Here is a 20834-nt window from a genome sequence, read left to right as displayed (position 1 = left end):
TTATTCCTCACTGGGATATAAACACAGTTGAAACCAGATGTTTGTATGCACTGTATAATAAAACACACAACATTTTTTTCCCATTGTCTGACATAAATCAAACCAAACTTTTCCTATTTGCTACTTATTAACAGTTGCTGTAATCGTTTTAAATGTGGCTATGACTATAGATATGGGCAAGTTGGAAAGTGGGTAGCTATTCTGAAAAGTAAACAGGAAGTGGTGGATTTCTGATTAATCGAAATGTAGAAATTCAAAGAATGATACAGTAACATTTGTTTTAAATGTTTATTTTGGGAGTACTAGTGATTTTGTTAATTATTTTTAATTCTGAACTTTTTTTTTTACCTGAATAATGTGTACTCACATTTAAAATTAGTTTTTAATAAATTGTTCAGCATGACATTATGATTCTGCAATAAAAGATTAATTGATTTTAGGGCTTTTTGTATATTTGTGGAGGACACTGTATGCATTGTATGTAAGTGTATGTATCTGAATGTAAGCTGTAAAGCATAAAAACACAGACACACACACACGACCAACTTACAATGAAGCCGAGCTTTTTGTAGTCTCGAGTGTACATGGACTTGCGTTTCTCGATGCTGCCGCCGTTGTTGGGCTCGCACTCCACGTCGAAGGCAATTCTTCGAAGCTCAAAGATGATGTCCCGCTGAGCCTGAACACACAGACGGGGATATATTAAAGTGCAACTTCAAACCAGAGGTTCCGTTATCCTAATCCATGCTTTATAATGAGAGAATCTTGCTTACTCTTTTGAGCTGTCTGGCAGTTTCCAAAACTGAATGAGGGCCAACAACCAGTTTGACACACGGTTTTATTCTGAGGCCAAGTCAATACTGTTAACTGTTATTACCACCATTAATTTTAATATCTGTGACCAGATGTGAAGCATTGCTTTAATGTAGAGGAGACTTCTTGTAGACATTTTGTTAGCTTGAGTACATAATCACCGAGAGAGGCGGTTCTTTATCCCTTAATTATCCTACACACTAAAATCCAGTTGACCAAGACAGATTTCCCACTGTTAAATAGGCATGAAAGGGCACTGATGTCTATAAATCTACCAAAACCATCATACCGCTATTAATAAAAGCACTCCATTTTATTTTCAGTCAATAATAAATACAGAACAAAGCCCCTGTGCAGGAAAAACAGACAACAAATAAATGTCCATCAGCCCACCACCAAAAGAACAGTCTGACAATAAGTTACTGAGGTCTAAAATGTCTCTTTAAAGAACAAGACACTGCAGGGCTTAGAAGATAATTATTATTTATGTGAAGAGATAATGGAATGACAACATGATCATAAAGTATAACAGCGCCTTATAAAAAGTATTTATAACCCTTGAACTTTTTAAAATTTAGTCAACCACAAACATAAATGTATTTTATTGGGTTTTTATCTAATAGACCAACCCAAAGTAGTACTTTATCCTAAAGTGGAAGTAAGTTATAAATGGTTTTCTAAACTTCTTACAAATGGATTGATTTGTAATTGTAATCCCTGCTCTAATCAGAGGAGATCATACAAACCCTATGTGATGCTGCACAGGAAACTCAGTACAACATCCCCCACACTAAACTTGATAGTGGCAGCAACATGCAGTGGGAATCTAGCCAGAGTTGATGGGAAAATGGAAGGTGCTAAATAAAGTGAATTCACGGAAGAAAACCTGTTAGAGGCTGCAAAAGACTTGAGGCTAAACTGGAGGTTATTCTTTCAGCCAGATAACAACTGTAAACATACAGCCAGAGCTACAATGGAATATTCATGTTTGAATGGCCTAGACCCAAATCCAATTGAGAATCTATGACATAATTTGAAAACTGATGTTCACAGAGACTTTCCATCCAACCTGAGTTTCAGCTATTTTACATAAAAGAATGGTCTATCACATAAAATCTTGATAAAATGCACTGAAATCTCAGGTTGTAACATGATAAAATGTTACAGCTAAAATAGATAAAACAGCTATAATTATTTTTGCAAGCCACTGCACTTATTGCTCTGATTAATTTACTATTTGCGGCAATTATAATGCTTCCTCTGCCGAGTATGAAACAGACTTAACTACATTCATTATAAATCCAACAACTCTTTTGCTGCATCTATCAGAATATTATGCATGGTTATATATGTTTTCATACTTTTTTAATAATAATGAATGCAAGTTATTAAGCTTCTGGAGTTTAACTCACAAGTTGACTCTTTTTTTTATAAAACATTCAAATGTTATAATTCTCAAATTTTTTGAGGTCCAAACCTGGTCCTGAGGATCCATCTTGGTCATCATGCGGTCCTCAAGGAGGTTGAAGTTGAGCACCTGCAACACGTACAGCTGATGCGCCATCTCATCATTAATGGGTGTGGGGCTCCGGATTACATTCTGCACGAGGACAAATGAAAAAAGTGAGGAAAGAAAGAAAACGATTTACTTCATATAAAATATATAAGGTGGAAAATCTTATCACTATGAAGATAGAAAATCTAATGAAAACATTGGAATAAACTGCAGAGTTTTAGACAAACCTACAGTGAGAATGATGGAGCGTAGCTGCTTCTGAGCTAGAATGTGGGCCATCTCCTGCGGATTCAGACAAAAAAAGAAGAAGAGGAAGCAAAAGGGATAGAGACAAAGAATATAAGAGCAGGGAGAAAGTGGAGAGTGATAAAAGTGAGACAACATATCAAGGCAAACTTCTGATCTTAAGACTATGTATGCAAAAAAGTTTATGCAATGACAGGCTGCAAAATAAAAAGAAAAGGAAGCTCGAGACAGAAACTTAAAATGGGATTATAGATGTGATAGCTGATGTCTTCTACAGTGCAAACTACAAAGTGTGCTAATCAAGGGTGCACTTACTGTCAGGGGACAATTTAGGATATCCACAATGTTCTCATCAAACTACCATGTCGTGTGCAGTGAGGAAACAAGGTCAGAAACAGAGACAGAGAGGGTGAGTGAGTGAATGTGGCGTGGAATTAAAAAAAGAAAAAGTCTAATTTCTGTCAGTGGTCTATTTTGTGGTTCTGCTGGGGATGGAGGAAGGGGGGTTGGAGACCATAATAATAGCTTAACTGATGGCTGAGGATCCTTTGTATGCGCGCGCACACACACACACACACACACACACTCTTGTTTTGCTATATGTAGTGAGGACCATGTGTTGACTCCCATTGATTTTCAGTCATTTTCTACCCTTTCTATGACCTAACCCTGACAATAACCCTAAACCTAACCATTACCAGTGCATGTCTAACCCTAACCTTAACCTAAAGTCAATTCACACCTTAGTCCTAAACCTAACCGTTAGCAAAATAGGTCGTGAGGACCAGCAAAATGTCCTCACTTTGGTACAAACGGTCCTCAATTTGATGGTGAAATCGGGAAAATGGTTCTCACTGTGATGCTAAGACAGAAACACACACGACACACACACACACACACACGCCATGAGAAATCAATCAGATCCTACTAGATGCTCACACGCCTTAAAATAAGCAACAAAATGTGTAAATATATATCTATGTATATATATATGAAGCCTGTTGACCCAGAAAAAGTTTCTGCAAACAAAGAAAATCAAAAAAGGCTCCACTGCAACACTATATTCTGCTTGTATTTGTATGAGTCTCTGGCAACGTGTCTTCAGGTAGCATCATTCATAGTTAATGTGAAAGTGCATCGCCAGGCCCTGTGGCGCTGATGATAGGAGCGTGTAATTAACTACAGGTGAGAGGGAGAGATGAGAGAAAGAACATCACTTTGGCAAAGACGAAGGGAAAGACAGATGTTCTTATCTTCTAACACAGAGCAAACCAAAATCACACAAGAGTCACACATATATTAATTTTACTGTAACAGCACAAAACTGCTGGTGATTGCAACATGATGTGACACAGCAGAAGCGGTGGAGTTTGAAGCCTCACCTGTCTTTTCTCCTCTGGAGCCTTAAGGAACAGAGCGTTGATAACGGCAATGGTGTAGGTCTGAATGTCTTGATCAGTCCTGGAAACAAACAAAAAAAAAGAATGCTTTACCAACACTAATTCATGAATACTGGCTTACTAATAAATACTATTAGATGTCATACCCCTGAAGATGTGGGATGAGCTGTCCAATTGTGATCTCTTGCGCCACCTTGTGGTAAAGATCCTGACTGTTGAGCACCATGGACTCCAGGATGGCCAGGGAGCGCTGCAGCACTGCCGTGTCCATAGCTGACTTGTTTACATAGCTGGCAATCTGTCGAAAATCGGAGAACAGAGTTAGTTAAATTGTAAAGTGGAATCTGACTGCTTTACATCATTTAAAAAACTCTAACCATTAAAGTTTCAATCATTTTCTGAGTTTAGCTAATGTACCACAGTACAACTTATTCTAAATGTTGTCATGTTGAAACCACAAATGTCTATGTATTTTGTTAGATTTTATTTGCTAGACTAACACAAAGTAGTAAAAAATTGTGGGGCAGAAGGACAACTACATTTTCTTCCAGAAAACGTGGCTAAACGTTGTTGCTCTAAAACATCTTGAAAACCCATATATCCTATTCAGTACCCTTTACAGTTATGCACTGCTTTTGTTTGTGTTGGTCTATCATACAAAATACATTGAAGTTTGTGGTTGTAACCAGACAAAATGTAAAAACGTTCACTAGATATGAATACCACAGGCAAGGTGTGAGTATTTATGAAGAACCTGAACAATCTCTTGCAATAATTTAGAGCAGTCAATTAAAAAAAGGCAAACGAGTTTCCTTTACTATTTTTATTCACTTCCATTTGCTATACGACTGCATCAGGAAACAATAGTAAGATCTGATTTTGGAAATATATGAGCATTTATAAGACTGTGGAAACTTCTCATGAAACAATATATAAAAAAAAAAAAAACAAACAACAATACAAGCTCCCCATAAATGCAGAGCCTGCCTAATGTGACATTTTCCTGGCTGACCTTTTTGATAAAGGCCACAGAAAACGTGTCCCAGGAGACAATCCCATGGTCCATCAACTCCACAAAGGCCGTCAAAGTGAAGGACAGCAGGTCACCGAAACTACAGGATAAAAAGCACACACAAACAATGGGAAACCTCTCTACACCAGATGGCATGGAGAAGCATTTCAATGCAAAGCCCAGATGGCTTGGGACGAAACGAGAAGCAAGCGGTCAGCAAAGAAGGCAAAGAGAGAGAGAGGGGTGGCGAAATAGGCTTGAGACCGCAAAATAGTTTGCTGAAGAAAGACAGACGTAAAGACAGACATAGTCGAAGACATGGGATAGAGAGGAGATAAAGCATAGACAGAACGGCTGTCAGCCAATAGCAGGGGCTGTCGGAAGGTTAGCAGGTGCTGGATGGAGTTCATTCAGGACCAGAGAGCTGCTTTAACAGAGCAAATCATGCAGTTACACAAATATAAGGAGAAATAAATTAAATCAATGATGCTGTGAAAGCGAAAGAAGACCAAAGCAAGAACATATTAAACAACTGATTATCGTGGACCTGTGGGAACAACCTAATGAGATAACCATGAATTCATTTTTCCTTCTCACAGTAAAAAAATGTGTAGTAGCTGCTGTGATCTGCTGTAAATCCTTTTAACATTACAAATATTATTTGGTTACACCAAAATGAACCAATGCTGACCTCTGCTGCTTACTACTGGCTTAACCACCTTACAGTTGCTGATTTTATGAAAGGGCATCTAAGCAAAGGACACTGAAGGACAGGTGGATCACAGTACATAAACATATCATCAAAAGGTGAATTTATTTCAGTAATCCAATTCAGACAGTAAAACTCAGGTTTCATAAATACATTACAAACAGAGTGACATGTTTCAAGCGTTTATTCCTGGTAAAACTGAATAATTGGGCTAATAAAAACTCTGTAATTCTGTTTCTCAGAAAATTTGAATGTTCCATAAGACAAATAGAAAAAGGTTTTTAAGTTCAGAAATGTTAGAATACTGAAAACATTTTCCATATACTGAACAGCATGTGCATTTAGTAACTGGCCTGAGCTCCTTTCGCATGAATTATCATTATAACAGCAGCGTGTAATGGAGGCAACCAGCCTGTAGCTCTGCTGATGTGTTAAGCTCAAGGTGGTTTAATAGTGTAAACCTCAAATACTCCATTGTCGAATATTTCTGTCTAGACTCTGTGGCTCGAATATTCCTTCATGTTTTTGTAAGTTTGCTTTTCCTTCATTAAATTTGCTACAAAATGAGACTGCCATCTTCCTGTCTGCATTTGGCTCCTCTACAACCTCCTAACCTGACAATGCTTATGTTTGGAGGCTCTTAAAGCTCTGGCTACAGCAGAAGTCCATAATGAATCTCCCTAAACCTTTCAAATGTGTTTGTTTCACAATCCTGGACAGTTATCGGGTCAGCAGTATTTCCCCATTATTGTGTACATTTTAACATGAAAATAAAATTTTCTTAGAAATGTGGGTTTTCATTACCTGAAAGCCATAATCGTCATAATAAACAGAAATAATGGCATGGATATCACTCTGTGTGTCATGAATCTATATCACTTTCACTTACTGAAGTTAAATAACTGAAATGAATTACCCGTTCAACAATATTCTAATTTATTGAGAGGCACCTGTAAGGGTAAGCTGGAGAAAACTGCAAGGTGTGATTCTCCATCTTAGAGTTGCGCAGACTGGTCAGCAAGTATAGAAAGAATATTTACGCAAGAGCTGAACATCAAGTCTGGGAAAAACTTCGTAGCGCACTTTATGTGAAAGTACCCATGAGACAAATACTTTTGTAATGAAGTTTAACAAATACTGTGTTTTATTACAATGTATGTGGAGCTTATTTAGTAGGAAAAGTTAGATTTGTTTTGTTAGTTTTATTTGCAGAACTGAAGAAACTGTTCTTCACATTAAAGATATAATATACCCAAACAGTAAATATCATAGGTCTGTACTGCTACACAGCAGAGGATTAGAAAAACAGTCCCATGGAAAATTAGTTACCCACAGCTGAAAAATGAAAACAATTCTGCCTTAGACAAACATTTAATGACGGAATACTGAACCTAAAGACTATTTGAGACAACTAAGAGAGAGAATCCTTGTAGAGATGGATGATGGTACTGTGGTGATAAAAGCTTTTGGCTAAAAACATCAAAGTCAAAAAGAAGACGAATAAAGGACTCAATGTGGACAACCCCTATAACCTGCGCATCATTTTGTAAAGAGAACCAAGACATAATTCAAGAAAAGACAAAACATCTGAACCACAGATGTGGGTAAAAGTGGTATAATTTAAGAAATTAATCTTGGTTTTCTTTGGGTCTTCTGTGAAAGCTTTTAATTGGCTGCCCGAACCACATGCAGGAAATAAAATGCAGCACCTTTTTAAGAATGGAAGCCTGTGTTAAAATTCCCCTTAAGACCAGAGTCTTGATCATGCAGACTCGATCAGCAAGGTTAGGAAGAGAAGAGAGCCAGCGATGTTACCCGACCGAAAAGGGGAGCGGGAAAGGGAGGTGGGCTTACCATGGCTTCATAATCTTCTGAAGTTTCTGATAGCGCCTGCAAAGATTTGAGAAACTTTGGTGTCACAAAGGGGAAACAACATAAAAATAAAAGCCGGAGCTGCCACAGAAAAGACGACAACACTCTTCATTTTCTCAGTTGCTTCAGCTTTCAGTCCAAATTTTAAGACTTAAACACAACATCTATTTTTCAGTTAATCTGCTGGGATATTTGAAGCATGCAAAGCAAAATCAGATGAAAAGGCAGTCTGCATAAAACTTTTATTTTTACAAAGCAAGTTTAAAAGCAACATTATGCTGCAAATGTAATAAAAAAGAACGGACTGAAAACAAACATACAGTTCTGTCAGAAGTTTACATTAACTCATTATGGGTTAAAAACTGTATTTCAATTTTTATGTTAATTTTAGACTAATGACCCATATAAATGTATTTTTCCAGGGCAGAATGATCTTACAACATACAACTTCCACAATAAATTCAAACCCATCCATCCAGTTCTTGTTTTTGCAATTGTCAAAGTATAAGAGAAGAACTCAAGCCACATGACTTCAGGAGAAATGTTTTACGGTGACAGGAGGAAAAGATTGAGCTATTTGTCCACGCTGACAAAACGTGTGTTTGGAGGAATCCACCATAAGCTTTTGAACCAAAGAACACTAAACCAATTGTCAAGCACGATGGTGGCAGCATTATGCTGTGGGGTTGTTTTGCTGCGAGTGATACTGGTGTAAATGTAGTGGAATTTGTAAGGGTGGTGAACAACCTCCAGATTCATTGACTTCATCTCAAATCAACTGCTAGATTATGAAAACTTTAGCACAACTGGGAGACCAAAAAGACAGGGATTCAAATACGCATCCAGATTTTTTGAATGTTTTGGAATGGCTAAAGCAGGTGAATATTGAGCTCCTGGAAATATCCATTGACAACCATATTGAAAAGTTATGGACTATGCTCCTAGCAGGAAATTAAATGAACTAACAGTTAAATTAGGAAATTAGGTTAAATTTCATCAGAACTATGACAGAAAAAAAGGGTGTGGTTGAGGTGCAACTTGTTTACAGGCATTTAATGAAAGTTTAGTGGGGTACATGTATATATTTGGTCTTATGTGTGTCACTTTGGCCCCGTTTATGTTAAACAAAACAATATAAACTCCAAGTTGTGAACCATTTTTGGTTTTAGTTGGAACAAGAAAAGCGCAGAAAAGGTAATTTATTCACAAAAAGGCTATCCAACACCATCTGAGAATGGCTGCAGCTAAAATCTTGACCAAATAAGGAGATGTTTTCTTTGTACACAAATAAAATAAAATAAAATAGGTATGCTTTAGAGCTCTTTGTCCCTTTGTGGTTTACACCAATCCAAAAAAAGACGTATGCTTCTTGTTATTTCATGTTTTATCAGTAGAGGGCGACATCTCCTTACGCCTAACAAATCTCTGGTGAACAGCAGCATGATTTCCACATGAATAAAAGGCATCATGCCTTGGGAGAAACAAGCATCAGATCAAACAGCAGATCTACCCTCAGGAGTCTCGAGCACTGTGCCTCTTGAATAATTACATTTAACCCTGATGGATGCCGGGCGAACTAATGAGTGTTTGTTTCCGATATCCATTTACATTTCTGTGCCTAAGAAGCTCCTTTTGTCGAGATGAAAATGCAGCAGAAGCACTGGCTCTGCTCCTTCTCCTTCACCAACAAACATACATTCATCTCAAACTCTCTCCAGCTGAATAACCAATGCTGTCATTTACAGAAAAGGTATATATAATTAAAGAGCCGGGAGCACCGAGTTAACAACTGTGCTGCTGTAAAAGCACTGCGCAGAAACATTAAATAGAGCCAAATATTTGATCATTTTAAACTTCAGAATTTGAAAGTGAGAAGTGGTTTTCTGTGTAACAGAACAGGCTGATAGCCAGAAATAGGAGAACATTAAGGTGTTTCAGCAGAAAAGACGACTGTCAATTTTCTGGCCACAGTTTGAACCTCCATGTACCTACAAAACAAACAAAATTACACTATCATTTTAAAAACCGTTTGCTTTGAAAGATTCACTGCCGAGAGCGCCACAAAACCTGACACACAGCAGTTTTAAATTTTCACAACACTAAATAGACGTGTTTGACATTGTGTGATTGTGCTTTTATTTTTTAAATTTAACATTTTCTTTACAGACCAAAGGGTTGGATAGTGAGGTCTGCATAAAACACTGAGAAATCTCAACTCGCTCTAACCTTTACCTTAGATGGTCTCAAGAGGCACTCTCTATATTACACAAAACCCTCAAAGATCTTTAGAATAGTGAGAAGTCAGTGCAGAGAACTACTCTTTTCAACCTGCAGCATCCATTAAGTTCACAGAACTGTTTTTCCACACTTCCTTTTTTCACACCTGGGTGAAAATGTAAAGCTGCTGTCTTGCCATGTGTGTTGGTGTATTGAAAAACAACTGCTACATGTTAAATAAAAGGGGGTTTTGTGGAACATCTAGTCCTATAACAACTTTGAAGTGTGGGTTATGCTTTCCATGGCTTCCAGTTCTGTATAAGAATTAAGAGCGCTGAATTTAGAAGTTGGGGTATGTTACTTTTGGCGTGCTGTCACTGTTTCAATGTAATTGTTTATTGCTTTTTTGCTCATCTAAAATGGTAAAATGACCATCTGAGAATGACATTTCAATGCTCTATGCATGCAACCAAGTAGTGAAACTGATATTATCCCTTTTAAATCATGAAGTAGGTTAAGCCATCCGTTTCTTTTTGAGTTTCAAGCATTTGGCATGCTGAGGTAAGTGTATATTGACCAGTGCAGACAGCATAGTGTAGCATGACATAAAGCAACGTTGGTATTAAGTCATTGCTGCAATGTCTGAATTGCAGTTGCAGCGGTACGCATAGCATGTGAGAACTGCGACGCTCATGTAGTGGAATATGTCATATGTCCTAAAACATCCATGGCACCAGTTGTGGAAAAATCCTAGCATGGAGAAACACCGCAACATAATAACTTTGGAGGGCCAGTTTTAATTTCTTATATGCAGTTCTAAATTTTGGCGTATCTGTTCTACATTTTGGACTAAGCCTGTAGACTACTGCACTGACAACTTGTGTAGCCAATGGAATGTTTATGTAATCAGCCTAAATTGAACGGTCTTGATTTTCTCTATTGCAGTCTTCACTAACAAATACTGTCCAGTTCACTGAAATAACTGCTGTACACAGGCTTGATAAATGAGGGCCACTGTGTGAGTAAAAATCTTAAAAACAGGAAATATGGATCGCTTAGGTTTAATTTGAGTTGGAATCCATACAATTCTATTTTAGTAATTTAATTTGAAATGTAAATAAATGTTTATGGTTCGTTTTCATGGAATCAGTATTACCAATATACATTTAGAACAATGAGAGGAGAGATATATCATCTCAGAGAAAGGAAAAACATTGCATAAGATGAGTAAATGAGATGGGCAAACCGCTCAACTTACTCAGTCCCGCTCTCCACCATCTGTGTGAGCAGCGAGATGCCATCCAGATTGATGAACTCCTGCGCGAAGGTGATGTCCCGGGATGCGTTGGCCAGGTCTTTCAGTGCCTCCAGCTTTGCATCCATGCTGGATGACTGAATCCGTTCATGAAGCTGGAGGGCCGTCTGGTACTAGAGGAGAAAGCACACACATACAATGTGAATAAAATTTTTTTTTTTTTTAGGTTTCTACTGTGAAATGTTATTTAGAGAAGTTGAAACTTACAGGAGAAGTGGTTAGGCGCAGGATGGAGCCATTTTTGATGTCATTGCGATTCTGTGGAGAATTTTCAACATGCAAGCACAAATTAGCATGCACTCATAGCCTCTTTTTCATCCCAGATGTACACTGCACTGAAAAACTGATAACCAAACCTTTTCTGTGATGTAGAAGTTGGTTGCATCGGCAATCTGAAGAGCAAAGGTTTCATGGTTTCCCAAAGACCACCTATAAAGGAATTAAAAAAAACACTTTAGCTGGTATTAAAAAGTGCATGAAATCTTAAACAAATCTGACAACATGATAAAAAAACATCAGAAAAAATAATCACTTTTCAATGCATGAAGCAGACTTACCCCTCACACACTTCTTTAATAATGGCCGAAAGAGGTTTTTTCTGTGGATAAAGGCACACATTAAGTTCACAGTCCAGACTGAATTGCCACTCAATCCAGAGTGGGCTGCAATTATTTCATACTGCAGGGCTGGAACAATGAGAGACTGTTCCTCTTGTTTATCTTACTGCTGGTGTGAGTTTGTGAACCATTTGTATTCAATTGCTTCATTTTTTTTTCATTACCACTTTATTAAAAAGAGCTTCTCGGGCCTCAGCAGAGATTCTGTCTCTAGCTACATTGAAAAGTAAATCATTGTATACTCTAAAACTTCTCAATTCCTCCGTGAACTTTGCCAAAGAAAAAAACATTTGAAAGTGAAACATGTTTCCTAATTTACACTCAGAAGAACATGTAGGAAGAACCAGAAGAAGTACCAGAAAGATCATAATTAAGCCTTAATTCTTTTTTTCTAATAGTTTTCACTATAGCACAAGTGTGTTCCAAACCATGTGTTCCTACTTTGACACTAACCTAAGTTATGATTCAAACTTTTTTAAATTAACATCAGACACCACATGTTACATGTGTGTTGCATTGTAGTCGACTTTTTACCGAACCCGTGGTTCCCACATTTTTCATGAAAAAATTCCCCATTCTGAGACTCAAACTATGAACTGCTGTGGGAAGGCTTTAAAATCCGGAAGCTGGAAAAACCAGAGACTGGAAGAAAAGACGTAAGGTAGAATACACGGAAAGCATAAGAGTAAAGAAGAACATGAAGGATAAATAATAAAATAAAGGACGCAACAAGGATGGACGGAAGGAAACAAGACCTTTATAGAGAGGGAGAGATAGATAGATAGATAGATAGATAGATAGATAGATAGATAGATAGATAGATAGATAGATAGATAGATAGATAGATAGATAGATAGATAGATAGATAGATAGATAGATAGATAGATAGATAGATAGATAGATAGATAGATAGATAGATAGATAGATAGATAGATAGATAGATAGATAGATAGATAGATAGATAGATAGATAGATAGATAGATAGATAGATAGATAGATAGATAGATAGATAGATAGATAGATAGATAGATAGATAGATAGATAGATAGATAGATAGATAGATAGATAGATAGATAGAAAGAAAGAAAGAAAGAAAGAAAGAAAGGAGGTAAAAAAAAGGAAAGAGGTAAAAAAAAAAAGGAAAGACACAAGAAAGGAAGTGTACCAGGACATACATTAAGATAAAAAGAAAGAAGGACAGTAGAAGAGGCACATGGAAGAGAAAGGAAAGAAGGAAGGACACAAAAAAGGAATGAAGTATATTAGGACAGATGGACACAATATTTACATAACAGGATAAGACAAAAGTCTGTAAATGCAAAGATTTGTCCAAACTGTTTTCTTTTTCCAGACTGCACAGGGACTTTGTGAACCAAGCAGTCTTCAACCATTTTCAACTGCAGTAAAATAAGAAAAAATTCCAATGCAGATTCACACTGTCAAACCTACGAGGCGGTGAGACAACAACTTTTATTACATGTTAACAACACTTTATTAGATGTTTGAGAAGGTGTCCAAGAGAAACTCAGTGCTGCTGATGTTACTTTTCGAACTCAATAAAATGTTAGAGGGTGATTCTGAATGTGGGATCTCAGTCTGTTAAATAAACAATCCAGTCTCTTAAATCACACCTATATTTTCATTGAAAACAAGATGTGAAAACGTTTCATGTAGTTTTAATGTCTTGATTGCACAATGACTCGTCCACAAGTCAAAGTTTAGAGCCAATACAGTGGCTCAGTAGCAGCACAAGACTGTTTGGGATCATATTTAAAAAATCAAACAAGGTAGACAAAATGTGCGAACCAACTAAACAGAAAACAATTTTGTAAGTGCGATGTAACTAGGTCAGGTATGCAAATTATCCCTGGGATTGACTTCAGAAGTTTTTTGCACCTTGCAACTACTTTGTTGGCATGGTTAGTATTATTGTCCATTTGGAAGAGCCATTTCCACCCAGGTTTGAGTTTTCTGACTAAGGTCTTGAGATGTAGCTTCAATATTTCCACGTTGTTTTTCCTCATGATGCTATCTATTTTGTGAAGTGAACAAGCGTCTTCTGCAACAAAGCACCCCAATAACATGATGTTCCCAGCCCCATACTTCACAACTGGTGCATTTGCAAGTTTCCCCATTTTTATTCCAAAATATGATGATGGTTTTGGTCACTGAATCCATTTGCACACTATAATCCAGATTCTTACGTTGCTTTTGGAGTAATAGCTTCTTTCTTGCTAAGTGGCCTTTTAGCTGATGTCCATTGTGGATAATGACACTCATCTTCAGTAATCTTCCTAAGCGTTTTTGCTTTTGTTCCTTGGATGATTCGCACATTTGACACTGAAACATTTATTACTGCATACAAGAGCCCTAATTCTCTCCCTGATATCTTGACCAATTTCCTTTTTTTCCCCATGATGTCATAATAGGATGTAATATGTTTAAGATGTTGCCTTAAAACACATTGACATTTGCTTCTGAGTACCTCAAATGTTGTGAATTTACCTATCAGAAGCTTACAAAGTCCTGACCTCATCATCATGGCTTTCTGAACTGTCTAACAAAAGTCATCTTAGTGTATGTAAACATCTGGATTTAAAAAAAAATAATTGAGTATTTTTTTTTCCTCTTGGATTAGTAATACATTCAAGTTATTTTATTTCTCTTTGACATTATTCAAATACTTTTGATTACTTTATTCTAAACATAATTTTCTGATAACCCTAAATTAGGGTCATATACTGAGCAGGGTATCACTGAACCTCTGTGTCATTATGTGTAAATGTGCAGTTTAGACCTTGGTTACTGCTATGTTTTCCAATAGTTGTCACAATGTATCACCATGCAACACAGTTCTGCTTTGTGATGTATGCCCTCAAGTACAGTGCACTGTGTGATGAGAAAACAAGATAAAAAAAGCAAACAAGTTTGGGGTCAAAGGAGAAATCCAACTATTGCTTGTGTTTTGAAGGACAATTGGTGTCCAGCAGGCTTTAAACATAGTCAAACATTGCAGTGAAGGAAAGTTATATAATTATATAATGTAGGGAGGCACTGATATGAAACTTTGGGCCAATATTGATATCTGGCATTAATGTTGCTGTTATGGCAGATACCTGATACCAAATGTCACACCACACCAATGACACTGCTTCTTTGCTTCAGTTAAACACAATTGTCATAGTCACATGATCAAATAAATACCACATGGCCAAAGAGATTTCTCTTTTGTTCATTCACTGCATTTTGTTGATTGATGAAAATAAATGATTAACACTTCCATTTTTGTAAGCATTCTTGTTTACATTGTCAAAATAAGGTGAGATCTTTCCATGTAATCCATGCAACATTCATTAACTGCTCACAGTTAAATCCATAAAAAATTACAATAAATATCCTTTTGTGTAATCCATGCAACAATTATTAAAATACACAGTTGAAGCAGTAGAGAGTGAAACAAGCATATTCTCATATTCTGGGACTGTGTGGAGTCACATATTACCTGTCTTATCTTTTGCAGAAGTATAAAATACTGAAATACTGAAAAGTGTAATCAAAGAAATGATATATGATAATTTTTTATTTTCTACAAATATTAAATGAAATGAGTCATCTTTGATTTTCAAGTTAAAACACATATGATTGAAATATGATTGAGAACTGATAATTAAAATAAAAAACATTAAGGTTTAGAAATTCTCAATCAGCTATATATGAAAGAGATAATGTTGATTAGTTGTGATGTATAAATAAAAAAGATGAAGATGAAGTAATGGTTTTAAACTGTAAATGAAGTAAATGCTGTAACTAAAAGTTTGAGCAGCACCGTTATAAGAATTAAAGCCTCTGTTTAAGAGGAAGTGTAATGTTGAGTGAGACAGGAATAGAGCAGATGTTCAGGGAAGTGAGAGTTGTAGCTTACAGCACAAGGCTGATGACTGAGGTCACCTTTGGGACAGCCATGGCAACAGCCACTGGCCAATGAGCACAAAGAGTTTGGTGGAAATGCTCTATAAAATAGGCAAAAACAGAGGAACTAGTTGGTTGTTTCCTTGCAGAAGACCAGCGAACAAGATCGGACAGAGAATGAGGCTACAGATGAATCAGAGGACCAGAGACACAGCCCAGCTGATCGACTGAAAGGACTGTGCCTCGGAATTAAAGATCTGACTTCATCTATGGCCTTTTTATCCAGACAACAGAAGTGAACTTGATTGGTGAACGACTGATTGCTCCAAGTTTCAGGCTTCTCGAAGTCCTGAATCAACCTCATTTATACCTCTGGGGTTTCCTTCAACACTTCAGCCTCTGGAAACTACTGTCTTCAGAGACATATGACAACAAAGTTCCTGTTTGACTATCGAAACCTGGAGCATCAGTGCCTGTCCATTTAGAGGAAGAAAACTGAAGATTAAGTCGTATTTCCTTCAAGAAATTGTTCGTTTTTATCTGAAGAAACATCCTCATCGGGTACATGGATGAGCCTCCGTCTTCAAAGCCTCTCCAAACTCACTAGTTTCAGCATCAGGGAAAGACAGGTTGAGTTGATTGATTAATTTCCATTATTGACATTTTTATGTGTTGCCAAATTTAAGCTGTTACTGACCCCTACAAAAGCGTTACTAATTAAAGAAAGCATATAAAATTTTAGATAAATCGTGGACATTCAATTATTTGAGTCACCTTATTTTTGGTTTTTCGTTGGTGGTAAAAAGTCTTGTTGCCTGGTTCTAAGATATTTTAGAAGGTTTTTATAGGTTGCATTAGCCAAGCTTGTTGAAACAGCGGCTTTGGGGCTCAAGCCGAGTCACTAAAATTAACCTAGCCCATATACCAAGAGCCAGTTGTAATATTAGGGAATGAGCAGCTGTTAACAGAAGTGACTGTCGAGGAGTGGATGACTGCTGTGGGCTACTCAGTCGTCCAGACCACCAGTTGAAGAAGGGCGAGACTTTTGGATGCAGTCTGTTAGAGGTTAGGCGAGTCATTTCCCGACACCAGCTCAAACAGACCTTTTAGTAAACCTGGTCTTGTAAAAAGATGTGCTAAAGTAAAAAGATCTTGGTAAGACCTTTCAGGTTTAGGGAAGTCCGGACATTGGATGGAGAGCTGGATTGAGCAATCCCTTTAGAAAAAGGGAAGTAGGAGGGAGGGGTTAGCTCATCGGACAATGAAAACATAATTTTTTCCAAACCTGCCTAAAACTTTTGCACAGTATTGTATATACATATATAGTGGGGAGAACAAGTATTTGATACAGTCCTAATTTTGCAAGTTTTCCCACTTGTAAATCATGCAGTCTTTCATTTTTTTTTATCACATTAAACTGTGACGGCATCTAAAACAAAAATCCAGAAAATCACATTTTGTGATTTTTAAGTAATTAATTTGGATTTTATTGTATGACATATGTATTTGGGCTGCACGGTGGTGCAGTTGGTAGCACTGTTGCCTTGCAGCAAGAAGGTATGAATGAGTGAGTGCATGGTTGTTTGTGTTGTCCTGCGATGGACTGGCGACCTGTCCAGGGTGGACCCTGCCTGGAGATAGGCCAGCTCCCCCGTGACCCACTATGGAATAAGCGGTAGAAAATGACTGACTGACATATGTATTTGATACATCAGAAAAACTAAAATATTTGGTAAAGAATCCTTTGTTTGGAATTACAGATATCAGATGTTTCCTGTAGTTTTTGATGAGGTTTGCACACATTGCAGCAGGGATTTTGGACCACTCCTGAATACAGATATTCTCCAGACCCTTCAGGTTTTGCCACTTGTCTTTAGAAGACAACATAAACCTTGATGTAAACTTGTTTTCAGGACAGCTTTATGTTTCTCTATATTTTGTAAATGCTATTGCCTTTAATTTAACAGTGTTGTAAAAAAATCTTCATTGTTGGGGCCTCTTTATTCCCGTCTGGGTAGAAAAGACATGCTGCAGCAGTATTTTTCTACTGATGGGGTCGTCCTATATGCCAATATAATTAAAGCCAATACTATGATAGGAGATATTCCAATTAAACAGGAATCAATTTGTTAACTGGCATGACTGAATTAATAACTGAATCAATAACTGAATTTTTAGATAGTGAAATATAAAACTTAATTAATACAGCTTCAACCAATGTGCACTGAAATAAGAACTACTTGTTAAGGGTGAACTTGCACATCTCAACCAGATAATTAGACAACACAAATACAGGCAGACGTAGGATATGAGCACAAACTACTGCAAACACACAATAATCCACACAAGAACACTTTGAATGCTGCCATACAAATAGATCTACATAATGAAATCACTGAAGAAGGGGCTGTACCCACAAGAACAATTAACAGGACAGCAACAACAAAAAAAACAGACACACATTTGCATTTATGCACACCCACGTTTATAAATGAACAATTTTTCGCTGGGTTCAGACAACTCAGGCTGCAGAAGCCCACTCCTCATCGTATGACTCAGACAGCCATATGCTACTGCGGGGTGTATTGTACCGAGGAGATGCAGGAGGAGGAGGTGGAGTTGGATGAGGGACAGGGAGAGGAGAGCTGGTGGTGGAGGACAAGAGAAGAAGAGTAACAGCACAAGTTTCACAATCACACAAAGAAGAGAGGAGGAGTGAGCGGGGGAATGAATGAGAGGGAGCAGCAAAGAGCAACAAGGAGGAGGGAAAAGAGATCGGTGGAACAAGAGGGAGACAACAGCTGAGAGAGGTGGAGAAAAGCAGAGGAACGGTCGATGGAGACACTTAGATTCAAGACACTAAGATAAAAAATTATACTAAAGCCAATTAACAGTAAGACAAATAAGAAGTTCATAAAAACATCTCATCAGATCATCTCATCTTAATCTACACTCTCCTTTTTTTCAAACAAGTCATAGTGAAACCAGAAGCACAAGTACTCCATAGTTCAATGCTTCATTCATTGGATTATCCAATGAGAAGGCCAATTTGTTGCGTCACTGACTCATTGCTTGTACAGTAATTAGCCCATCTGTGAGTCACACACACACGCACCGGGAAAAAGGCCACATTACAGACTGTATGTGAAATCAAACAGCAAAAAGATTCCCTTTAGTAGTCATTATTTGGACTAATTATTTTATTAGTATGTTGGTCACCGTTTGCCAGACACCAACCGTTGGTTGACATTCAGAGCAGCTTAAAAAGGCCATAATGAGAATTTAAAAGAGGTAAATATTAGTCTTAAATTAACAGCCATTGCATCAGGCAAATTGGTAAACTTTGAAGCAGTGTGATTATATTAAACATTTCACTGAATGTAATAATGAAAAATTGAATCAATGTATTTGTTTAAATACACAAGTTAAGGTTACACGGCCAGTTTGGTCTTCTTACTTTTAAATCTTTGTCCAGCGGCCACTGTAGCAGCAATTCAAAGTGGTAAATTGATATTTTAGTTTATTCTAAACAATTATGTTACATTTAAAACAATTTTATTAGCAACAATGTGGTAAAATGTTCATAAATTTGCTACAAAAATTAAACTAGGTGGATTTAAAGACAAGTTGCCAAACTTGGCTGATAGCCATCACTGTCCTCACTGCATTAAGACCAACTATGGTGCAGACGTTTAGGTGAAGCTCAGTTGATATGTTGCTGTTGGATGTCACTATAGACACTATACATAACACCTAACGGTATCACAGTATACAGATATTTAAAAAAGTATGGCTTATGAAGACAATGCTGTTATAAATTGGTTAAAGCAGTTAGTTAATGTTATACTTTTCTTATTTTATGTTAATACTATGATTCTATTTATTTTTACTCAGTATTATCACTCTGTGAGAATCTCATACTGTAGCTGTCCTTGCCTGATGGATCGTCTAAAGAGCCCATTAGTGGGGGTTTGCAGCATTGCATAACATTACAGAGAAGACTGTACTTCTTGAGGAAGCTTAGGTCCTTTGGTGTTTGCAGCAAGATGCTGCATATCTTCCATAAGTCTGTTGTGGAAAGTGTGATCTCTTCTGCCATCATCTGTTGGAGAAGTACCATCAGAGCCAGGGACTTAAAAAAGCTCAACAAGCTGATACAGAAGGCTGGCTCTGTTCTGGGGACTCCTCTGGAACCTCTGGAGATCATTGTGGAAAGACGGATTCTTCATAAAATGAAGAACATTATGGAGAACCCGGAGCATCCTCTTCATGAGACTGTCCTACAACAACAGAGTGTCTTCAGTCAGAGGCTTCTTCAAATCTGCTGTAAGACGGAGCGCTACAGGAGATCCTTCCTGCCCACAGCCATCAGCATCTACATCAGCTATTTGAAGAAACCTTCATAATGAGCTACAACAACATTTAATTTCCCTTTGGGATTAATAAAGTATTTTTGAATTGAATAACTTGGAGATTCTCTCAAAACTGACGCCACAAAGAAGAATACCTTTTCCTGTGAGGAGTCACTCTTTTTGTTTCGTTAGATCACAAATATTCACTCATGGCCACACTGTAGCTGTGGTTCAAGAGTTGAGCCTTCACCAGTCCCCAAATCAAAATGGATGTCCTCAGCCAAGAATGTGAACGTTATAACATGCCCATAATGTGCTCATCTGTGCCTGAGTGGGTGTTCGATGGAGAACTTTGTACAAATGAGAGAACCAAACTTGTCTTGTAAATCACACTGAATGAGTGGTTAAGATTAATTTTGAATTTGGTACAAAGATGTAATCCATTTACAGCCTGCTTTTGAGAGAGTGCCTCTTTTTGTTTTCGGCTACTCTTTAATCACAAAACTCTTCATAATAATTGAAAATGATCATCATGTAATACACTATTTTATACAGCATGTAGACTAAAGCTATAGCAAGTGACGGGGATGTGATATTAAAAACAGTCAAAGATGATCAAATGCAGTGTAAACGTCTTGAAAAACTGTAAAATGGCCCTTCAGTTTTGCCCTGCAAGGAGGATCTGAGGCAGATGTTAACGTAGCTTCGTCTTTTGAAATACGTTTTTTTATTTTGAGCCTTAGAAATAAAGGTTAATGCTGTAATAGAATACATCATGCTGAACCCATGTTTAATACTCAAATTTCAAAGCCAGAAAGGAAACAGTTCTTGACCTGCTCTGAGGAACATTTATCAG

General features: G+C 37.3%; 1 protein-coding gene across 6 annotated transcripts in view; it reads right to left on the bottom strand.

Moving 5' to 3' along the window:
* Positions 1–20834, bottom strand: part of elmo1 (engulfment and cell motility 1 (ced-12 homolog, C. elegans)) — a 137847-nt gene that overhangs the window by 60794 nt on the left and 56219 nt on the right. For 3 of the 6 annotated variants that reach the window (XM_047383640.1, XM_047383642.1, XM_047383641.1), the window contains 12 exons: positions 11658–11698; positions 11457–11529; positions 11308–11358; positions 11044–11213; positions 7551–7586; positions 4988–5087; positions 4122–4273; positions 3958–4036; positions 2891–2932; positions 2561–2611; positions 2291–2413; positions 551–679 (listed from right to left, as the gene is read on the bottom strand). In XM_047383640.1, the coding sequence (XP_047239596.1) occupies positions 551–679; positions 2291–2413; positions 2561–2611; positions 2891–2932; positions 3958–4036; positions 4122–4273; positions 4988–5087; positions 7551–7586; positions 11044–11213; positions 11308–11358; positions 11457–11529; positions 11658–11698 (1047 nt within the window). The remainder of the gene's footprint in view (positions 1–550; positions 680–2290; positions 2414–2560; positions 2612–2890; positions 2933–3957; positions 4037–4121; positions 4274–4987; positions 5088–7550; positions 7587–11043; positions 11214–11307; positions 11359–11456; positions 11530–11657; positions 11699–20834) is intronic. The other 3 variants (XM_047383644.1, XM_047383643.1, XM_047383645.1) reach the window with 3 other exon arrangements.

The sequence above is a fragment of the Girardinichthys multiradiatus genome, chromosome 13, assembly GCF_021462225.1.
Source record: "Girardinichthys multiradiatus isolate DD_20200921_A chromosome 13, DD_fGirMul_XY1, whole genome shotgun sequence".
NCBI lineage: Eukaryota > Metazoa > Chordata > Actinopteri > Cyprinodontiformes > Goodeidae > Girardinichthys > Girardinichthys multiradiatus.
The sequence above is the reverse complement of the archived record's forward strand: the minus strand, read 5'-3'. Positions and strand labels throughout refer to the sequence as shown.